Source organism: Magallana gigas, chromosome 9 (genome assembly GCF_963853765.1).
Source record: "Magallana gigas chromosome 9, xbMagGiga1.1, whole genome shotgun sequence".
Classification (NCBI taxonomy): Eukaryota; Metazoa; Mollusca; class Bivalvia; order Ostreida; family Ostreidae; genus Magallana; species Magallana gigas.
In genome coordinates, this window is record NC_088861.1 from 5,149,617 (window position 1) to 5,173,190 (window position 23,574).

Sequence of the window (23,574 nt, forward strand, 5' to 3'; positions counted from 1 at the left end):
CCAATATTAGATTTTCCCTACTTTCTGTACTCCCAAGAATTTTATTTATATTAATTAGTGTTATGACGAAGCATTCAGCTGCGTAATAGTTTTATAGTTTTCGTAACGTAATGCAAAGCAATTAGCATATATCTTTAAAACTTAAAAACGCACTTTCCTTGACGTTCCTCATTTTTTTTATATACTAAAAGAAAGTTCAATGTATCTGTGTTCAAATTTGATATTCTTATTTTTTGATAAACAAAGAAAAATAACTGTTGATGTTTTTTTTTAGCACGGACCAAACAGTCCAACAAAAAGCTATCAGCGATTCCCGTACTTATGGGAACATAAAAACTAAGGCAACGCACTACGGCAAAACGTGTGAGGTCCCTGAACCATTGTGTAATGATTGCGCTAAACAACACACTCGACAAACATTGAGCAAGGATCACGAATTGTGCGACAAAATTCGAGAATTTTCTGATCATCAAAAAGTTTTGACTGCGAAGTAAGTTGTCAAAAAGCATTCATATACATACTTGTATAAAAAGATGATGTGTAATCTCGGCAACTGTGGAAATATACAATATTAAATAAAATCAAAGCAACGTATCTTATTTCATTTAATCTTGGTATATTTTGGAGCAGATGCATATATACATGTATTTAAAAAATGATAATTGTCAACTCGTCTGAATTTGCAAAATTAAAAAGAAAAATAAAGAATATTGTAAACAGGGCTTACTATCTGTCTGGTTTTTCAGGTTTTCTGGTCTGTTAATTACCCATCATATCTACCTTCATACACCAAACCTACCTTCATACACCAAACTACTTCGTTAAACTATATTCTGTCATAAAGTTTAAAAAAAAACACATTCGTTTATATATTGGCTTTAAAACTTTGATGTTTTCCTATATATTCTAATAAGGAATTGTTGTTGTTGAAAATATTAAAATGTATATAGTGTAAAAAGGTTACGATCAATACGCCCGCTGAAATTTTGAAAATTAATTGCACATGGTTTTTTTTTCAGTACGGAACACACTGACGCTCAAGAAGTCTTCTGCGATCCCTGTCTCTATGACGACATAAACACAATGGCAACGCATTACTGCAAAACTTGTGACGTTCCTGAACCATTGTGTATTGATTGCGCAAAACAACATACTCGACAAAAATTAAGCAGGGATCACGAAATATGCAACAACATAAAAGAATTTCATAAAAATAAAAAAGATTTAAACGCAAAGTAAGTTTTGACGTATTACAATGTACCTGTACAATTCATAATTAAATAGAAAAAATATTATCGGTTAACCTCAATAGCGTATATGTTTTGGGGTTTTTTTTTTTTTGGGGGGGGGGTTCTGTTTGTTTGTTTGTTTTTTTTTTGGTTATACAGAATAATTCAGTCGGATAATAAGCTCGATATATTTTAAATCGTCATTATTTCAAAAATTAAAAGGCAACCGTCGCTGAATTTTTGTGATTTAATTTTTAAGGGTTGTCAATACTCGACTATTGTTTGTTCAAGGCGAATTAAACTACCCTATTCTTACATTGTAAAATGGGTCTCAGAAACTATCAGTTGGCATGACATATATTAGTCTTTGTCTTAAACAAAAGGTACATTGAAGTTATATTTTCGTTGAAAAAAATGTATGTATATTTTTTATAAAAGACAATAATTTTTGGATCTTTACCCTACTTTTAAATCATGCATAAGAACTAAAAATAAAACTTTGGACTGGTATGGAAATATCTCTCATTTTCAACAATTAATGTTTTGAATAAACAATTTTTTTCTATGAAAAAAAAACAATATTGCCCCCCCCCCTCCCCCACAAAGACAGAGGATTTCTTAGTATACGTTTCCTATAATTCGTATGTCGACTGATTGTAGAGTGGACACTGATGAATACCTTTCAATAATAGACGGATAGGCATGATAATTTTGCATGCGTATGCGCAGGCAATTTGCAACAAAAAAACCCTCATATTATTCTTGTTAAAACAACAGTTTTGGCCAGTTTTGGTATAAATAAGTCAGTTCTAAAAATGTTTACATAGTCTATATCTGTACAAGATGGCCAGTTAACCCCCCTTAAAGTAGTCCGAGTACCAAATTACGTTATTTTTTGTTTTTGATTTTACAATTTTTATTTGACTTTTACGTAGCATTTTTATCTCCGGTTTTGATTTTGTACAAAATCAAACGAAACAGAAAAAAAACACTTGTGTAGGAGTAGAATTAGAAAATTTTGCAGATAAAATTAAATCATGTAGATAAATATTCCACACGTCTATAAAACTGATTGAACTACAAATTTTCATCATTTCATCACTAGACATATTAGATTCATCACCCATGAGTATGAAAAGAACATTTTACTTTAAAAAGATTAAAGAATATTGATAAGGTATTGATTTACTAATAAATAACTTTTACATACAGAAAACAGATGGTGTGCAACTTTTATGGTTCCACATGAACACATTTTATTAACTATTATATTATATTGCATTAATTTAAAATACAATTGTACCTTTGTTTTGTGCATTACTGTTAAAGGGTAGATATAATGCCGGTCAAATTTTAATAAAATAGAGATCTGTGTGAAAAAGTACATTTGGAAAGTTATGCATTGTACGCCAACTTGTGTAAATTACTCAAAGATATAGACTTTCAGCATGTGTTCGACTTGAAAATTACCAAGAAATATTTCATTTTTTTAGGGGAGGGGGGGGGGCTGAATTTTACCGCTCTTCATGACAATAAAATTCCCTGCAGTATTCGAACTCGGGACCTGCGGTTGGTAGACCTTATAATTAGTTACATCAACTGTGTCACAGAGAAAATAACACTTAATTGTGTGAGGTACTGTCAGAAAAAGTAGAAGTTTGTGGGTGTCGAGAACCCTTAACATTTTGAGTGCGATTGTATAAGTCCTTTTCGATATGTTTGGATAATACCTATGTTCACACATGATTAGTTTTTGAATCAACCGATTTGGTATCAACCCTAGATTACCTTATATATTGTTGTTTGAGTTTCAAACCGTATTTTATTGTACAAAAATACCAAATTCGGAAAACTGTATGCTTCATAAATGCAGTCAAATATGTAACACACTGTTCATTTAAATTCTGAGTTTATTTAGCAGAATTTTAAAAATATAAAAAATATATATTTGATTTTCCGTAGCATTTTTAACTCTTATTGATAATACATACTGTGTAAAAGATGAGGCGGATTTTACTTCCTCTTAGGGACATAAAATTACAATTATGTATGTCCCCCATTATTCATTATTATTGATTTGGGACCCAAAATAATAAACGATCAAAACGCATGCATACGAATCAAACAAAAAATCACAAACGGATCATGAACGACTGATAACGTTTCTTAAAAAATGCATGTTGTCCTTAAATGCGATGATGAAATATCATTGAACACTTTTTTACATCCATTGTCAATTTTCTAAGTTTATTCATATTCCATGATGATTATGTGTCAATACAACAATTTAAGCTTTTTGTAGTATAATTTCTGAACTAAGCGCTCGAAACAAGTTGCACTTCTATGCTACTATATTAAAATAATAGACCGACTTGTTGGTCTTTAATACCGATAAATCTGAAGATTGCTGTCTTTTGTTTTATACATTTTAAACATCATTAGTATTTGAAGAATTGTTTGCTATTACAAATTTGAATGTTATTTTCAATGCAACTTCATTAATTTTCTCCAAAATCTCTTCGGAGCGATTCTGCAAATTTCTGCTATATTACGGGTATATGTGAGGCGTTTTAAGTGTGGTGAAGTCGTGCCCCAAGACACAGATTTTTCTAACAAAGCATAGGGAAGTGAAATTAATAGGTATTGTAATTTATTGTAATTATTTTACTAAAAATAATTATTGTAGGATCAAAGATTGGTTATGTAAATGTCAACAATACAATGTGTCGATGTATCTATTTCGTAAATGTCCTTTATGCAATGTCAACCCGTGCACACACGGGTAAACGTCTAGTGATTAAATACGAAATTAAGACCTATTTAATGACCAACGTTATTACTTCTGAAATCAATTAATTGTTTAGATTACAAAAAGATAGCTGAACTTTATATTTTGTCATTTTTAAACTGTTGTAAAAATAAGAAAAAAATAAGGCATTTATTTCTAACTAATTACTTTTTAATAGTCCCATGACTATTTAACCACTGGTGATTGTACTATATACATATGTTAGCTTATGTTCACCTATTTTTATTACACAGTCTATATTTTTTTATCAGATGATAACTGAATTGCTAATTACACAAATCGATCGATCAGGCTAAAATGTAAAATCCCCATTTTGTTCACCAGACACCTGTGCCATGTGTACATACCCCAGCTATACATGTACTCGTGTTTGGATCGGCAGCTCCGTTAGTTTACCTGTTTATACCTGCCTCATTGTCTCAAATCACCCGTGTGTGAAGTGATATTATGTAATTAGAAAATGAAAAATTGACAAACGTTTTGGTATCGTTATCATGAGTAAAAAGTTGATGAGAACAGTAAATTTTAAAACATTTTTTTGTTCTTACACGGAATAGTATGGTTCGTTTTGAAGCTGTAGTAGCACGTTTCCGGTTATGTAAATAGTAAATAACATTTAAGTAATATAATAATGATATTGATTTACAAGAAAAACTAAAAATAAGATGTATGCTATTACATGTAGATTGTAGTATATTGCAAGCATCATAATGATCCCTGATACATTATCAACATTGTTTGATTTGATTGACAAGTGTTTAACCCAACTCCCACCCCAACCCCACCCCAAGTCATTTTATTTATTCTTCATTTTAATCATTTTTTTTTCAAAATCATTTCAATTTTAGAGAAGGTACTCGGCATCTAATTTTAAATATCACCTGATTATAAAAAAAATTGATCGGTATGTGATGTCATTGGTCAGCTCTGTTAAAGTAATGCAAAAGTATTACGGTACACGCAGTAAACAAGATGAAAAAGATAAATCCCACCGTTTTCGTGATGTATCCGAAATAGCAGGGCATGAATAATATTTTACTATTAGCAGGCGAATTGTACTTCCGATAAATATTCTTAAGCATTTAAAAAAACGTGATCTGAATCATTATGTGTATAAGTGTCATTCTCTCACCAGAAGTCGTGTTACACAAGCTTCGCTTTCACCTCTGTCAACACCCGATGTACAAGATTCTTCTACAAACTGAAACGATGAGCAATCTCTATGATATATAAATATGATTATCTGTAAATTCAATTTAAATCTTTAAAAATCATTTTTATTTTAAAGTTACTGGGAGAGCTATTTTGCGGAGGTAAAAATAAAAATCTGATCATCTGATCTATTTTGACAGATGTTTGAAAGTTTTGAAAAATTATGATTTTGCACGCTCCCGATTAATGGTTGATTTTACACAAATATGCAGCAATATTACTGCCATCCACTATGATAGTTTTAAACTTACCTATTTAGTATTTGCCCGTTAATATTTTTCTTCAATCTGATTGTACAGGAGAAGAAAATTAACAACGCCATGTTCTCGCCATGCTTGTTTTGATCATGTGACCGACTATTTTAACGGTGTTGACAGAGGTATAAGCGAAGCTTGTGTAGAACTACCTCTGGCCCATGGTGAGAGAATGGTATAAGAGTATGTATATGTTTTACCCTTAAGGATTACGTTTACTCAGGGTTTGAGATTTCAAAAAATATTTTTACAAAGTTTAATATCTGAAGTACCAAGTTGTTTTAAATACATAAAATAACAACGTTATTAACAAATATCGATACTGATATCAATGATTTGTTTATTTGAGGAAAATATACTCCGACAAAGGTAGATAAATATTAAAACCGAGGAAATTCGGACTAATTTTTACAAATTCTTTTTTTCTCTTAAAAACTTTCTGTTGCAATGTAATTGCAAAAGTTAAGTTTCTCTATGTTTTTTCATATCATTTTACATATTTTTTGGTTGTATTTACTCGTCTATAAATTTATATCACTGGCTGGCACGCGTTTGGAAATTTTTTTTGATCATTGACCTTATATAATGTTAATGTCAACATAATACAGACAGCAAACACAGTTTTAGGCAATCAATGGTTTGGAGCTCCTATTAGTCCGTTTTTTGTAAAACTCGATAAAAAATGGGTACAATTTTGGAAATTGATAGAGGAAATTCGGACTAAATTAAACTTAAAATATGAGCTTAAAACGATTCAGTCAAATATAAAATTAGTAAAACTATTCGTATTTTATCTTTTCCCAAACTACAAATTGTTTTATTATTTCTAATAATACAAAATAAAGAAAACCTTGAAAATGGTGGACAATTTTGACAAATTTTGACAATTTAAAAAAAAACATTCAGAGGTCATTAGCAGAAAAAGTAGGTCATTGACCTAGTTATTTGAAAGTGAAAAATAGCATCACAATAGTGGGGCTACAACGTGCAATAAGTAGTTTTTTGCGTGGACCCTGAGGTCCACGCAGAAAATATATAAGCGAGGTTAAACCGGATGCTATGGGGAAAATTCAGCCTGCGCATGAGCTAGCTTGGTTCCTGTGCGTAATGGGTAGCTCAGGGAACCAGGCTAACACGTTTATCTGAATCGGGATCGGGATTCCGTGCCATATGCACACAAAAGTTCAAAGGCGCTGTAATTGTAAAGTTGTCGGTAAACAGTACAGAAACAAAGTATTCCTTTTCAAGAAATGATTGGCATGTGATATGAACTATCAGTATTATGAAATAAGTTAATGTTATGCCGAAACTACAACATGCATCAAATTGCATAATTTGCAATGTTTTGTTGTTTTCCGAATACACATGTAACCATGTAACTTAAATATATGTTTAAGGTAGTCGAGGCTAGAGAACTTCCCGATTAAATTTGTTTAAGCATTTAAGTATGATTGAATAATTATGTCACTATAAAAGTTTGAATCTCAAGAAAAATGCATCAAAATATGAAATTTTTAATTTACACAAAGCTGTCACTGCATCGTTAACAAAGTAGTGCGAATCGTAATGTGTGCGCAAATAGTAGAATTCACCGAATGCCTGATACTATACATGCAAACTTCATTCATAGATTGATCAAAATTATTTTAGAAGTATGAATCCTTTAAATTCTGAGATAAAAAGTCAGGGCTATACATACATGTATACGTAATACAACGTACAAATTTAGTGGTTAAAAGCAGAGGGATAGAGTCGGTGGAATCTCTGATAATCTTAAGGCTTTCACGTTTTCGTTGGAAACACATGCAAATGGTCCACGTATTGTAGTCCTTTTTTAAAGGACAGCAACTTGTCGTTCCTATTAGTGGATTTTTTTTTCGCCCCTGAATAAACGTAATCCTTAAGGCAAATGCATAAGAATAACATCACGATTTTAGAAATCTACATGTAATTAATACATAAATAATACATGAAGCTTTCATTGCATAGTAAATAAAGCGGTGCAAGGCGCAATGCGTGCGCAAATAGTAAAATTTGCCGGACGACATGACTCATTTTGACAAAACTGTGATCCACCGAAGCCGATCACGATAAAAATAAATAAGTTACAAAATATATGTTTTTTATCAACATATCATCTATTTTACCATTATCTTTTATAAAGTTGACATTCAATGGAATGAATACCATTATTTTTAAAATGAAAGCTCATTTTTATGTTGTATTCCAATACGTTAGGTCCACAAATCGGTTTCATTTACATGTACCTATATAGCTGTAAATTAATCCAATCTTACGACTCTTTTTAAGGTCTTCCGTTTCCAACGGTAAACCTTGTACTGATTCTGATGGTAATTCTTCATTATTGTTATTCTTCTTCTAGACATTTTTTAAACCTTAATTATGTTTGTCATCCGATTTCATTCATATTTGCAGCGTGTATTGTAAATTTGATTTAGTTTTTAAAAAAACAAAAAAATGAGAAATCGTATATTCCGGGTTCGAGTTATTCCCCTTTTTAAAAAAAATTTCAAGGGCAGTTGTTTCCGGACAAGGGCTCTGAAATGGTCCGTAACAAATAGTTAAATGTAAGAAATCGTTAAAATTGACACTTTGAATGTTGTCCTCTTTTTTGTATTTTAGATTTTTCCAATTGTACTGCTTGAATTATATAATCGAAATTTATATGTTTTAAAAATTGCTAATTTTTACTCTTGTTTTTGCTTCGTATTTTTATAGTTTGAAACAAATTCTAAATGCATACAGATCAAATGCTTAAAGGGCTTTCATGTGAGACCAGAATAAGGGGCTGGATTCTTAAAAAAGTGATCTAGGCGCCCGGAAAGTGTTTGCTGTATAACTAAAAACGATACATGCTAGGATATTGATGTCGCTAGAAAGGTTGTTCTTCATTATTTTATCAATCTAATTGTAATATAGTATTGTTTGGATATTGCGTAATAAGAGAGTTAAAAGCTTCACATGAAGACATGCATACCAGCTTTCATTTCGTTTACTGTGGAATCATCAAATTTCGTGGGGGCCAATTTTCGTGGATTGCTGAAATTTTATAGGTTCGTGGGGACGTTATTTCGAGTATTTTCTTATACCTACAAAACGAAATATGGCTTTTTAATCCTAATATATAATTCGTGGAGGATGTTAATTCGTGCATGAGAGGTACCCACGAATTCCACGAAAATTGAGCCACCACGAAATCTAATGATTCCACAGTATAGGGAATAGCTTTATGTGCGTAATAGTGTTTTAAAGTCGCAGTCAATACCTTTCTTGTCTAAATATATCCCCAGTATCATAGACATGCCTTTATCTGTTTTACGAGAGGTTTAACTCTAAAAAATTCTGTAGTCTGGGGAATACATTTATTTGATATATAGAAAATAAGCATGAACTAATTTTCAAGAGTTCAAATTGATTTTCTAAAGCCCTGATTGGTCAGCAGTTATGTAGTGGGAAAATGACCTCGATCCTATCAATTTATGTCAGACATTGACAAGTGTAAGGAGAAGATGGATGGTTTTATTAAGACTGATTGACAATCCTTTCTTGACTTGCAGATGTAACGGAAGACCTCCTCGATGCTTGCAACGAGCTCGGCTCTAGTTGTATATCCATTTTTAATTTCCCAAAAATCAATAATAAATTTTTGAGAAAATGGATTTCTTGCAAATTTCGTTATTGACAATAATTTTCAAAAGAGGGTATATACACATTATTGAGAGGTGATCGCGAGCGCAGCGCCCGCGAGCAAAGCGAGCTCTACCGGCAAGGCGTGTGTGAATAGAAAATTTGGACTAGTTGCACATTGTTTTTCTTGGCGTCATTTACTCAGACCAGTAATGCCCTGTTTTTATCGGACCAGCAGTTTCCTGTAAATATGGTTTCCCATTTCACACTCTCACGAGAACAAGATAAAAGTATATGTACATGCATTGTAAATATACTGCTAAGACAACGTAATTTCATTACATAAGACTAACGGAGTTTTCGTCTTTTTGAGTGACGTCACAATGGGATTCTTTCACATTGATCCGACAGAATTGTTCGGCGTCAGTGAATTTCGACCCACAATACAATTCATCAGTGGCGTTTGATCTCACTAGACTGGATACCTTCTCGCGAGAATCAAAGTAAAACTTTTGAGAAACAGAAAAATTGATAATTTTAAGAACATCATGCTTTTTAAGTAAACAAAACAGTATATTTTGCGTAGTTTTATTCAGGGTGTTTTCAAAGATAAAGGCGACACTTGACCGACGTGAACTTTGACGTCACAATAAGGGGAAATTACTATAAGTAGTTATTTTAAATCTGCTGAAATAAAAATACCATTATCTTTTCAAAATCTTGCAGAGCTAACAAATTTGGACATTTTTTCAAAGATTGGAAACAGTTGTATCTTGCTCTTATTTGGATGAATGCTCACATTTATTTTATTCACTATATTTACGGTCATTTCAAGGAACGTTTAATAAAAGGAGGCCTGGCAGCATTATTCAAAAAATCTTCACAAGCAAAAAGTACAAGTAATTCTCAAAATCAACCCGGGTGAGGAATGGAGAGTGCATAGTATGCCTTTAGCTCTTTAGCTGCTCAATGGTTTCTTTATTTTCACTTCCATTTATTACATGTCCATTTATCTATTTTCCTTCTATGATCAGCAAATTTTATGTAAATTTTAAATTTCTTTTTAAAGGGGGGGGGGACTCTATGATAAGTCTTTTTTTTATATGTAAGTTTTAAAACATGCATTGCACCTGCGATAAATTCTATTTATAAATAAATAAAATATTCTATGAATAATGAATATTGAAATATTACTGAAAAAAATAGGTATATTTTTTTTATTTTGCATTCAAATTCATTTACGTCACGTTGCTTCGTTTATTTTTATTGTTTTAATATAATTCATTATTTGATCACATGCTGCGCTCGCCCCAACGGTCGCACCGTAAAACATACTTGTATTAACAAATAAAGCATATATTACTAAATATTTGAATTTTCCTCGTATATCTATTGTTAAAATGTTTATCTATTACTTAAAGCTAGGCTTTTGATTATTGAGTCAAATTAGTACAGAGTATAAGGCTACTTTAATGAAATAATCTTTTGGAGTGAATTTGAAATCCCTAGTTTGTTTTATCAACTTAATAAGAAAAATAGCGGTTCATGATTTTACAGTGTGACCAAATAGACCAACAAACGAGGTAAAAACAAGAAAATGGTAGCGGAGTTTAATATTTTTAATATCTGAATAAAAATGGAAAACTAACTTTTTCCTCTGTTTATTATTTTCAGTACGGACAAAAAAGACCAGGAGAACATTTTCTGCGATCCCTGTCTTTATGAAGACATAAAAACTAAGGCAACGCATTACTGCAAAACATGTGACGTTCCTGAGCCATTGTGTAATGATTGCGCAAAACAGCATTCTCGACAAAAACTGAGCAGGGATCACGAATTATGTGACATACAAGAATTTCTTGAACATCAAAGAGATGCAAGTGCGAAGTAAGTAGTCAAGGATATTTTGTTTCACTTTTAAAATAGGATGTTAAGTCTTCGCAATTGGAAAAATATACAATTAGAAACTCACATCATATATTTTTTTTTCTTTTAATCATACTTAATGTTCTTGCTAAAACAAATATTTGGAAAATATATATAATTGTCATATAGTCATATATAAACATTAAAAGATATTACAAGCAATACAAAAGAGGCTTTCTTTTTATGATTTAGATTGTTTAAAGAGGGTTGTCCGGTCAGCTGATTTCCGCTCAAGTTAAAAAAAAATTGCTAAGCTATAGATTAAATATTGAGAAAAAAGTACCAATACATTTTCAATAGAACTTAATATAAACCTAAACACCTCTAGCTGCTTTGCTATATTTCTTTCAGACATATCCTTGGTAAAATATGAAAGTTCATTTCAAGCCCTAACAGAATACTACAAAAATATATTTATAGATATATAAAATTGAACTTGTTTACAACTCATAGCGACTCGCAGCAAATTAACCCAAGTCTCTGAAATGACATCCACTTTCTTTTTTAACCCCTCTGATTTCTCTACTTTCTGCACTACTTCTTCATTCTATCGAATTGAAATTAAATTGAATTTAAAAAGTGATAATTGTATGTTAAAATGATCATTATTTCAACAACCTAGGCCTTACCTTTTCATGCTCGGCTCAATCTTGTGTTAACACTTGTCTCTTGTCAACACCCGTTGCATTGGTACTCTAATTCCTATAATAATCATCAAGAGGAACTAACATACATGCCAGCTTTGAAAATCTAATGTTTCCCACATATCGTAATGAAAAATGTTTCTTCTTCAGAAGAGCAATGCACTGTAAATAGGTTATGACCAACGATGAATGCTGAGCTGGACAACAAAATTATCACTATGGTAAAAGTTAAAGGGGAAAAATACCTTGATAGATGACATAAATTTAATTTATTATACCTCAGTATAATGCTATATCTTATTGGTTTAGACAATCATGTGCAAAAAGAAAACTTTATTCAACATGATCACCTGTCGTTGGGTACAATAAACAATTTATTGCATGATTGTGAGGGAAATATGAAGATTTATTCCTCCATGAAAAATCATATTTCTCGAGGGCAACGCCCTAAATCATGCAACAAATGTATAGTATTGGATAAGTGGTCGTAATTAAAGCCCGACAAAGAAGGTACATCGTCTGCGATGGTAATGGTACAGCAAAAGGTCGAATAGATAATGTAATAGTGAGCAGAAACTTTTTTATGCTCCAGAAAATATCTTATGTACGCCAAGCAAACAATGTGAATTATTCTAAATTGAGGGATAACCTGTCAATAGTTTTTTAATTAAAATTATCGTGTAACTCTAAAGGAAAAGGCTTTTGGAAATTAAATTCAACTGTTTAACATGATGCAAACTATGCTAAAACAATAAATGAGTTTTTTGAATGACTTGTCAGATGAAATAGCAAATAAGAATGATCCGCATAGGAAACAAAATATATTTATTTATGCAGATAAGAAATTTCGACATAACAATTTGGACACCAAAAGGTAAAATAACCAGAAATAAAATTCAATTAATTGAAAAGGATATTGAGGAGATTGGGTGTAGTGATTGTGCACAATATAAAAAAAGAGGAAAGAACTAGGAAACGAGTTAGACGAGTTATACAAATATAAAGCGCATAAATCAGGATTATTTTCTTAGGTAGGAAAAACAACCAATCTCATAATGTAATCAATAAGGACACATAAACACTAAAACAGATATTATTTCAAAACACCTTCGCTTATTTTTTAAATATTTACATTTTCAACTTTCTTTGTCTGTGATAATATTACGAATCAATTTTGAAGCCTATAACCCAATAGTTTCCAGAAAAGCTGAGGCGTGTCTTATAGCATAACCGAAACACGGCTTTGGCTGTGCTCCGTAGTAATACATAGCATGTGCTACATGTGAAAAAAAGGGATTTTAAAATGTTGTTTTAAACTGTATGAATTTGAAAAAATATAAATTTTCGCAATAAGAAATCATTCTTTGAATATCATGAGGTGATAATTTCGGTCGAAGCGTGGTCAGATTTATTTTAAAGCCCTTTGGGCTTTATTGGATTTGACCACGCCCCGACCGAAATTATCAGCTCATAATATTAAAAAGATGATTTCTTGCTTCTTAATTCGAGTAGACATTCTTTTTTTTATAAAAATGTTGAAAACGACTTAAGTGAAATAAAGTTTGAAAACCAAATAACAGGTAAAGAAAAAGAAATAATGAATATTTTCCTACTTTTAAAAGTATCTTCGGTTTACAATATTAAACAAAATAAATCTTTAGCCAATGACGGTATGCTAGCAGAATTTTGAAAAACGTCTTAGAAAAACTTAAAATGTTTACAATGCCTTTATTTTAAATGGCAAAACGATCTTAGCGACGTAATTTCACTGTGTTGGCGAAATTATATAATGAAAAAATTGTAAAAATAAGAAAAAACAAATTATCATTGAATTTAGCTTTACATTATCGCACAATCTGTTGCCAAAAGATCCATATTTTAGCATATGGAATGATAATTATTGTACTCATGTTAATAAAAAGAAAATTACTGTTCATAACTGTTTCAGTGCGGACGAACCAAACCAAGAAGACATTTTCTGCATTCCATGTCTCCATGAAGACATAAAAATCCAGGCAACGCATTACTGCAAAACTTGCGACGTTCCTGAGCCATTGTGTAATGATTGCGCAAAACAACATACTCGTCAAAAATTGAGCAGAGATCACAAAATATGCGACAATATAGGAGAATTTGATAAGAATAAAAAAGATTCAAACCCAAAGTAAGTGGTCAAAAGGAGGTATACACGTATAAATAATGATTGATCTTGAAAATATATTTGCTAAAATTTAAAACAGAAATATAATGATACATTTAGGGGGGGGGGGGGGTTGTTAAAAATTGATAAAATCAAATTAACTTGCTTAAGCTTTAGAAACTTGCCAATAACCTTGTTTATTTTAATATCATCTGTATTCTTAAAATTTAAAAACCAAAACAAGATTATTTCCCCAAATGTCTTGAGACCCAATTTTTGTTTTAATGTTAAAATTAAGAACAAAGAGAAAAACATATTTTCAGTGCAGGCAAAACAGACCAACAAGAAATTTTCTGCGATCCTTGTCTCTATGGAGAATTTAAAAGTAAGGCAACACATTACTGCAAAACCTGTGACGTTCCTGAGCCATTGTGTAATGATTGCGCAAAACAACATACTCGACAAAGATTGAGCAGGGATCACAAATTATGTGACAACATAGAAGAGTTTCAGAAATATCAAAGATATTTAAACACAAAGTAAGTTGTAGCGGTTTTTAAATTCAGTTTTGAGAAAATGCATTTGATGAACTTTAAAAAGAAAAAGAAAGGTTCTTTGGTCTTTCCACCTTTTAGATGAAAGACCTTTTGTATTTCCTATGTATGTTTTTTTTCTTCTTTTTTATCTCTGGACAGCTTTTTTATCACCTAATATATTGAAACAATTTTTTTCTTTATGTAATTGACATTTAATATGGTACCAAATGCCCTTTGCTTAATAAATCCCAGACGGTACAAAGTTATTACCCTTGTGTATGAAAAGCTTGTTATTGCTACTTCTTTTAAATTTTGAGATAGAGATTTAAAACTTAAACCAATGTACTAAGTTCATTTAGAGACTCCTTCAATAGTTTCATACCGATACGGGCCCGAAGCCCCTTTTAGCAGTTATTGCCCCTGAACATTTCAAACATTCAATAAAAACAGTTTCAACTTTTTACCATACCTCGTAGAGAAATCGGATCACTTGGAATTGTAACACCTACCTTGGCCGATCAAAATGACATAAAGGTCAAAGGTTAAGGTCATTCGAAAAATATATGTAATTATTATTTTACATATTATTTTATTATGATGGTATTGAGAAAATGTTTAATGCATGTGGTAGGACTTCCTAAGACATTACAAAATATTACCCTTAAGTCCCTACGTTGAAATAATTATAAAGTTATTATCCCTATTTTACAAAATGCTTGGTATCTCTACTCTTTAACCGTTAGAGGTAAAGACTTGAGACTTTTACCAATGTATTTATATTGTTAGAGGCTTCTATTCATACTGAAAGGGCAAAAAGCCCTTTCTAGGAGTTATTTCCCCTGAGAAATTCAACAATTTAATAAAAACACTTTCTGGTAAACTTTTTTACCATTAGTAGAAAAGATATTTGACAATTTTGAATTGAAGCGTCTACCTTGGCCGATCAAAGTGACACAAAGGTCAATGTCATTCGAAAGTCTGTGTGTTCATGAGTTTTCATATCTCTGTTTATGGTAGTATAGACAAACTTTTCCATGTATGTGGTAGGACTTCATAAGACATTTTAAAATACAGCCCTTCAGTCCCAAATTTGAAATAATTATATAGTTATTGCCCCTTTTGTACATAATACTTGTTATACCCCCAGCAAACGAAGTTTGGGGGTATACAGGAATCACCTTGTCCGTCCGTCCGTCTGTCTGTGAAAAATTCGTGTCCGGTCCATTTCGTTCTTATGGAAGTTATTCTTACTTCACACAACGATTGCTTCTGACCTAAGGTTGTGTCATGACCTTGACCCAAGGTCATTCGGGCAAGGTCACTGGCAGAAAAAGTGCAAAATTCGTGTCCGGTCCAAATCTTTCTTATGGAGATACATTGGAAGTTTTCACTTCAAATGAAGATCGCTTCTGACCTAAGGGTGTGTCGTGACCTTGAGCCAAGGTTATTTGAGCAAGGTCAAGGTCACTGTCAGAACTTCAACTTCAATTAAGCAAGTTCAATGTCATTGTTTAAAAAATGCTTGATTTCCGCTGCGTCACATCTTGTATTAATGGAAATAATTAGAACCTAAAATTTGACACAAAGATTGCTTGTCCCGGACCACATAAGATAGTTCTTAGTTTCTCATCCCCGTCTCTCTGAAAATGGCTTTCCTCGATGTATTTTTTTTTTTGGAAAAAAAATGTGTGGGAAATAAAATCAGAAAAAAATCGGGATCAGTATACCAATAATATACAAATATCGACTGGGGTTGGGGGCAACATTGATTATATTAGCACTTGAGGGACGAAATATTACCCGACGCGAAGCGGAGGGCAATATTTTTGTCCCAAGGGGGCTAATATAATCAATGTTGTCCGAAAACACAGTCAAGATTTGTTTTGTTATATGAAGAAACAAACAAAAATTTAAGAAAGTAATTGAAAACAGATCGCCGTAATTTCCTCAGCTCAACAAAGAATTCACGAATTCAATTTTGTGCGCAATTCATTTCCAAAATATCCTCAGCATCAAACAGTCACTGGTGATATTCTGCCGACCGTAAAAATTAACATACAGATGTTCTACCTGATTTTACTTCACACGGTAATTCGCAAATCCTTATATTATCCGTTATGATACATGTAGCAAATCGTCGCATTGCGCGTCCGTTGTTTACTTGCCTTGACTGGCTGTCTATTATGACGTCATCTTGTTTTGGAGTCGCGAAGAGTTATTTACGTCATCGTTTACGAATCAACAAAACAGAGGCGATTATTTAAAATAGAGGGAATGTTCTCTAGATATTATTCCTAGCCGGTCAATATCAAAAAAATATTGACCGGTCAATATTTTTTGGACGAGCTTATATTACAATTATTGACTGTTCGTCTATAAAGAGTTATATAGTAAGAATATACTACTGAATATAACAATTTAAAATGTTTATATTAAATGGCTGCTTGACTTGTGGATTTTCATTTGATTCGAGTAATGTTTGTTAACAAAAGAATGCCAACGTCCTCATGCATTAACAGTTAACTTAAGGAGGCCGATTTGGTTTTTTTGCGGAAAAACTACAATAGCATAACTCTTTATTTTTTAACCATATGTAATTTAAACCAACTCTAGTTAATTTGCGAAGGTTCATGAAAATCGACCGTCTGGTTCTTTTAAGGGACCATCTCAAAATAGAGGTACATTTACTAAAGGAATATATAGGAAACTGTCATTTTCCGCGCATCAAAGCATTTTTAAAAAAAATACTACAATAGCTTTTTCCTCAAATTGTTATATATGATTAGTAATATAATTTCCTACCTTATATGTAAAAAACAAAAAATTATACCGTCTGATTTTTAGTGGGGGCCATCTCAAAATATTAAGATGCACCAAATTTTCCTGTATATTTGGATCATCACGAATGATGATTGGTATAATGGATTCATTCCAAAAATGAGGAAATTGTCCTCGAGGATAGCATCGGTCTGTATATAAAATTTCAACAGCGTACAATTTTTACTTTTTCTTTCATGTTATTTCTTATAACGTACTCCCACAAAGCTTCATTTTATCATAACGTCATAAAAGCGCAATGGCAATGCTCCCCTACCGCACAACGTAAAAATCGTGTTAAAAATAAAAATTTCCTTTAACAATCTGAATATTTTTATCTGTATTTTGTTTATTGTGTTCAATTTTATAAATCATATGAAAAAAAAATCATAAGAAGTATAAATCAACTTTATTATATTAGAATGCGCAAAAACATGCGCAATGCAAACTAAAGTCGGCCTCCTTAAAATAAAATGGAGTTAAAAGTATAGAAACTGGTTTGTGTACTCATATTAACATTTAAAAAAAAAAGAGCTGTTGTTATTTATAGAAAATGGACGGTGAAATAGATTGATCCAATATTTTCTATAATAGATAAAATACATCAGATATAATTTTTTCTTAGCGGGGGGTATCAATTGTGAGCTTGCTCACAGTACCTCTAGTTATTGATACACTTCTAGAACCGTTAGTTGATTTGATACATTTTCAATCTTATCAGACCAAACGATCCGATGTTTCCTTAAAGCAGTTATTACCCCTGAAAATTTTGTTAATACGCTTGCAACTTCTGTAGAGACATCGGACCACCTTAAAATTTTTAAAAAATGACCTTGGCCAATCAAATTGACATAAAAGTAAAAGTTCAAGGTCAATTTTTTATACATTTCTTTTATGAAGTAAGGCAGAAAAAGCTTTTTATTAATCCTATCAAAACCTAAATGTTTCAAACATAAAGTAAATAAGGTGAAAAGACCTCAAATTGTTCCAGAACAACCTTTCTACTATTTTTTTCTTTCTTTTAGAAGATAAAACAAGATTTTTAAGCGATGCTTAATGTTCGGTAATAAGGTTGATAGTTTTCAAGTGATCATTATTTTTTTTCATTCAAGGGGCATGGTCACGATTTTGGTCAAAAATTATTTTTTCCGATTTTAACATTAACAATGCTTCAGAAAGGCATTTTTAATAGGCAACCGAAATTTGAGTCTCATTTGTTGAGTTATAAGTGAGTTACAGAGCTTGAAATTATTTGCTATGTAAACAAAGCGTTTGTTTACATTTTGAACGTTGAAGTAAAAATTTCAGTTTTAAACCTAAATCGAATGTGTTAAACGTTAGGAACTGTATATCTATGCTTAAAATAAATAAAAAGATAGACAAATAAGCTGGAAAAAGATTTTTTACTGGTATATGGAACCTATGTAAACAAAAACAGGGCACGAGCCTTGTTTATATGACAAAGAATTGTGAGCCCTGTATCTTGCTTATAACTCTACTAATGACTCTCAAATTTGATTTGATCATTAGAAATGCATTTCTAAAGCATTGTAAATAATAAAAACATAAAAATAAAATTTGACCAAAATCGTGACCATGCCCCTTTAAAGTTTGAGAAATCATAGAATTTTGATTTTTTTCGGGCTAGAATTAGAATCACCAGTTTTCTCTTTACAGTGATTTTTATCTAATCAGCAATTTGTTTTTCTTTGCTTTACCGATTTTAAAATGAATCTTTACAATATATTGTTCTGCCGGCATTTATCTGAGTAGGTTAAAGATCTTTAAATCATAGCATTTGTTTGTGTTATAGATTTAAATACTGCAGAAAGGACTTTTTACATTCTAATAATAATCAGTTTAGGTGACTTTTTTTTTTTTTGAAAAAAAAAAAAAAGTTTAGGTGACTTTAGCATGTAACACTAAGGGAAATGCGCGGCCATCCTATACATTGATGATAAAAATTTAAATATTCTTCAAACTGGGTTGTTTCTGCCCAAAACCAATAAAAACTGTTTTCCAAAAATAAAAAAAAACGTGAACTATTTTGTTTCTCGTGGTGTATGTAAATTACGCATACAAGAGCAGAACAAGGCCTGTTTTAATCACAATTGGATTGCGCAGCTACAGAATCAAATTCAAGAAATAAAATACTGAACAACATTGTCTCAAAAAAGTGTTCTATATTCTTAAAACGGGTCTTATAAACCATCAATCGCACGAGATTTAAATTTAAATTGTGTCTATGGGAGTAAAATTTAAGATCAATACTTTGTAAAAATCAAAGATTTATAAAAGGGTCTGGCCACATATAGTCACCAATTTTCCTTATATTTCATATATGGACACACCTACACAAAAAGTTGGTTGCTGGTGGTAACCGTTACCATGGTAATCGAGGCTAAAGATGGAAAAATAGCAAAACTTTCCTACTTTGAAGCCATATTAGAAGGTTTTGCCCACTAATATAAACTATCAAAGACATAAAACAGCCTTTGTTCTATTTTCAATTTTTTAATTATATCAGAAAATTGATGGAGAAACCAATACTTTTAAAATGTTACCATGGAAACCGTTACAATTTTATTAAATTAGTTTTTTGCGGTTTTTTAATAAGCCGAAATGGGAAACTGTTAAATTTTTACATCCATATCAATGTCCATGCAATCTTTATTTTAAAATGAAAATTGACATCCGTTGCTATGGCAACAAGGCCAAAAATAGGAAAAACTGAGAAATTGAAGATGATTTTGATATGCTTTAATTCCTGATTTTAGAATTTTTTTGCAATTGTTTAAGTTTGAACTTGTAAAAATATATCTAAATTTTTATTATATACCACAAAAAGCTTTTTTATGCAATAGAGAAATGTTGTTGCTATGGAAAATTAAGTTGCGTAAAAAGTCACACAACATTTTTTACTTTTTGAAAAGTCTATAGCAACGGCATTTTTTGTTGTTTTTTTTAAATTCAGATTTTTTTCAAGTGTCATTATGCTTTATTTTTCCTCACCAATTGATTTTATATATTTATTCATTATAAGTGAATAATATTCATTCAAGGATGCCTAAAATATTATAATTTTCTTATTTTAAAGCTTGTTACCTTAGCAACGGTACTCAATTTTCAAATTCTTACTTGTACATTCATAATTAAATGAAGAAAAAAGATTTTAAAATTTCTGTATAGTAACCAGGCTTGGGGTAATGCTAAATGTAATGGTAATGCATTGCAATGCATTACATGTTTTCAATGTAATGCTAGTAATGTGTAATACCACAAAATTAGCATTACAAGTAATGGTAATGTAATTCATTACTTTCCAAAATTTAGTGTAATGCTGGCATTACATGGCATTACTTTGCATTACTATGTTTATTTATGCATGTTCACTTTAAAAAATGTGATGAATAAATGAATAGTTGAAGTTGAATTTGATTAACTTTATTATAAAGAAGAAAGAAATAATTCTTGAAATAAAAATGTTTTAGTTGTATTAAATTTTTTTTATAAAATTTAATTTTTAATTGTTCATATTACTAGATATAACAACACAGTTTCATATCATTTTTATGAGGGTTGTTTTTAAGAGTTTTAAATCATTTAAACAATTTACTCCAATTAATTTGCACTTCAATAAAGATGTGTCAACAACACACTATGCCCCCAGGATAACCTAAGTATCAAAACAATCTATTGTTATACGAATTCGAAGTGCTAAACACCCCAATCCCCTTCCCTAATGCCATGTCCCAATAGAATAGGGGACAGACATGCACCTTTAAGGGCAAAATGAATACACTGTCCATCCATGATGAAAATCAAAATCACTTTCAATATTATAACCCATTGAAAATAATTCTACTCTCTCTCTCTCTCTCTCTCTCTCTCTCTCTCTCTCTCTCTCTCTCTCTCTCTCTCTCTCTCTCTCTTCTGTTGTACATGTATATAATACATTAGTTTGGACTGATAGAAAACACAAGATTAATGTATTTTTTCTATTTTTCACTTAATATATCCTAAGATAAAGATTGTCAAACAATCTCTCAGTCCCAGCTTCCACTGCACCTGTAGAACGTTTATTTAGTATAGCTGGGAAGATTTTCAAACTAAAAGGATGCAGTTAAAAGATGAAACCTTTGAAACTTTGATCATAAAGTGCAACAGCAATCTTTTGTCTTAAAGTGTACTCAGCATAAAGAAATCCTATTAAAATATATTAAGAAATATAACTGGGAAAAACCCTCTGTCTATAAATTAATACAATTAAGTGTCCAAAATTATAAAGATTTGTGTTATCTGAAGAAATATCTCTATATAGCTTTTTAATAACCCCAACACTATTCCATAAATTGTTTTTTATTATGCATTAATTCTGTGTCTCTATATCATATCTGACATTGTATCATGCCAAATGTCTATAAATATCTTTTTACTTATGTAATATGTTGTTCATAATGCCACAAGATTATTATATATTGAGCTAATAAAGAATGTCTCTTGTATATATAGTCATTGAATTTGAACCTGATACTGAACATGAACCTGTAGATATGTTAAAGAGTGTTTTATATTTGAAACATTTGTAAAAACTCTTTATTAGCTTTACTTTTTTAATACAAAGTAATGGTAATGGTAATGCATTACTTTACTCATGTAATGGTAATGTACTGCATTACTTCAAGAAAATCAAGAAATGGTAATGGTAATTTAATGCCCAAATTCATGAAGTAATGGTAATGTAATGCATTACTTTACAATGTTATTCGCCCCAAGCCTGATAGTAACCATGGAAACGCTCTAAAAATATACGTTTCTCCGTGAATTTTTTTGTTTCTGTTGAAAAACGATAACGATTTTTAATTATATATTCTGCCCTGGAAACCCTAAGTTGTGCACATTACTCGCAATATGTTCTCAAAGAAGCATTAAAATGCCATTTTTACATCTTGACCCTCCGTTACCATGGCAACGGGACCACATTGCATGAAATAAATGGTGTTATACTTTTTTACTTACCAAAGTCTATCAAATTGATAAGTATGAAGAAAATATGTAACTATGAGTGGCCACCGAATTTTGATTCTTACATTGAATTGATCTTAAGTAATATTTTCATTGAAAAAATTGTTTATTATATATTTCAGACAATTTATTTGGACCTCTTTCCTACTTTTTAAAAGATTCAATTTTGATTTTTTCATATCCCTATATAACTGAAAAATACACCTTTAAACTGTTACAGAAACATCTGTCATATTTGATTCATATTCTTTTTAATAAATAACGTCTAAGTGAACCCATACACACTAAAATTTTAAGGATTTTTTTGTTTTAAAACTAGATCCGAGGCCGACTGATAAAATTAGGGTACCCTACTTTAAGGAAAAGTTAAAATGTACAAGATTACATTTTTTTCAATTAATGGTTGTAGAGAGTACAGTAATAAACCCTGTTTTTTTAATTATAAATCAGATTTTTAAACTTTCAAAATAATTCTACAGTTGCGCACTTCTACCTATGTTTTTTTAAGTGATTAAAAAGAGATTGTTCTGCACGTGTATGCATAATTCACATATCACACAACAACATGTAGAACCTCATATTATTTTCTTTTTCATCTTTTGACAACAGTTATGGACAGTTTTTGGTAGAAATAAGTAAGTTCATGAAATGTTTACATTTTCAATTCTCAAATGTACAAGATGGCAGCACAACCCCTTAAGCTCGGTAACAGGAAAACATTACCAATTCATCTTTATTAATATTTGTGTGCTCAAGGCTGACGAATATCGTTATACTTCTACATATTTTTACACAATTACATGAATTAATGTTTTTCTGTATTCTATTTCAACAATACTTTCGAGCAAGTACATTTGCAGCTCATTTATTTACATGGAAACAACTTTAAAATGTCCTTCATTTAAATTCATAGATAAACTCTCAAGTACAGATGACTCCATCTTTAAAAGAACAGCACTTTTTTAAGAAGATGAAATATATGACAGCCTTATCATTTTTTTACTTTATATGGTAAACCTCTAGTAAACTTAAGGCGCCTCCAGGTATATAAAATTCAAGATATAAATTTCTTTGATGATGCTTCATTACAATAGCTTTGTTTGAAATGGTGTAACGGGGCTAAAACCTGAGGTAAAAAAAATGAAAAATCATGTCATTTTTCATGACATACGGAAGAAATTACTAACAAATCTCAGAGGTGTTGTCCATTTTTAACCAGGAAATATTTCTAGAATCATCAGTCTTACAGTCTCTTCAAAAACAGCATTCAACAAATTCTTGACTTCCTCTTTAAAATTATTTTCAAATGAATTATAGGTATCAAGATTACTTTT

General features: G+C 31.1%; 1 protein-coding gene across 1 annotated transcript in view; it reads left to right on the forward strand.

Annotated features, from left to right (window-relative positions):
- LOC117685375 (uncharacterized) overlaps positions 1–23,574 on the forward strand; it is a 46,485-nt gene that overhangs the window by 9,802 nt on the left and 13,109 nt on the right. The window contains exons 6-10 of the mRNA XM_066071989.1: positions 275–490; positions 1,020–1,235; positions 10,827–11,039; positions 13,671–13,886; positions 14,186–14,401. Of these exons, the coding sequence (XP_065928061.1) occupies positions 275–490; positions 1,020–1,235; positions 10,827–11,039; positions 13,671–13,886; positions 14,186–14,401 (1,077 nt within the window). The remainder of the gene's footprint in view (positions 1–274; positions 491–1,019; positions 1,236–10,826; positions 11,040–13,670; positions 13,887–14,185; positions 14,402–23,574) is intronic.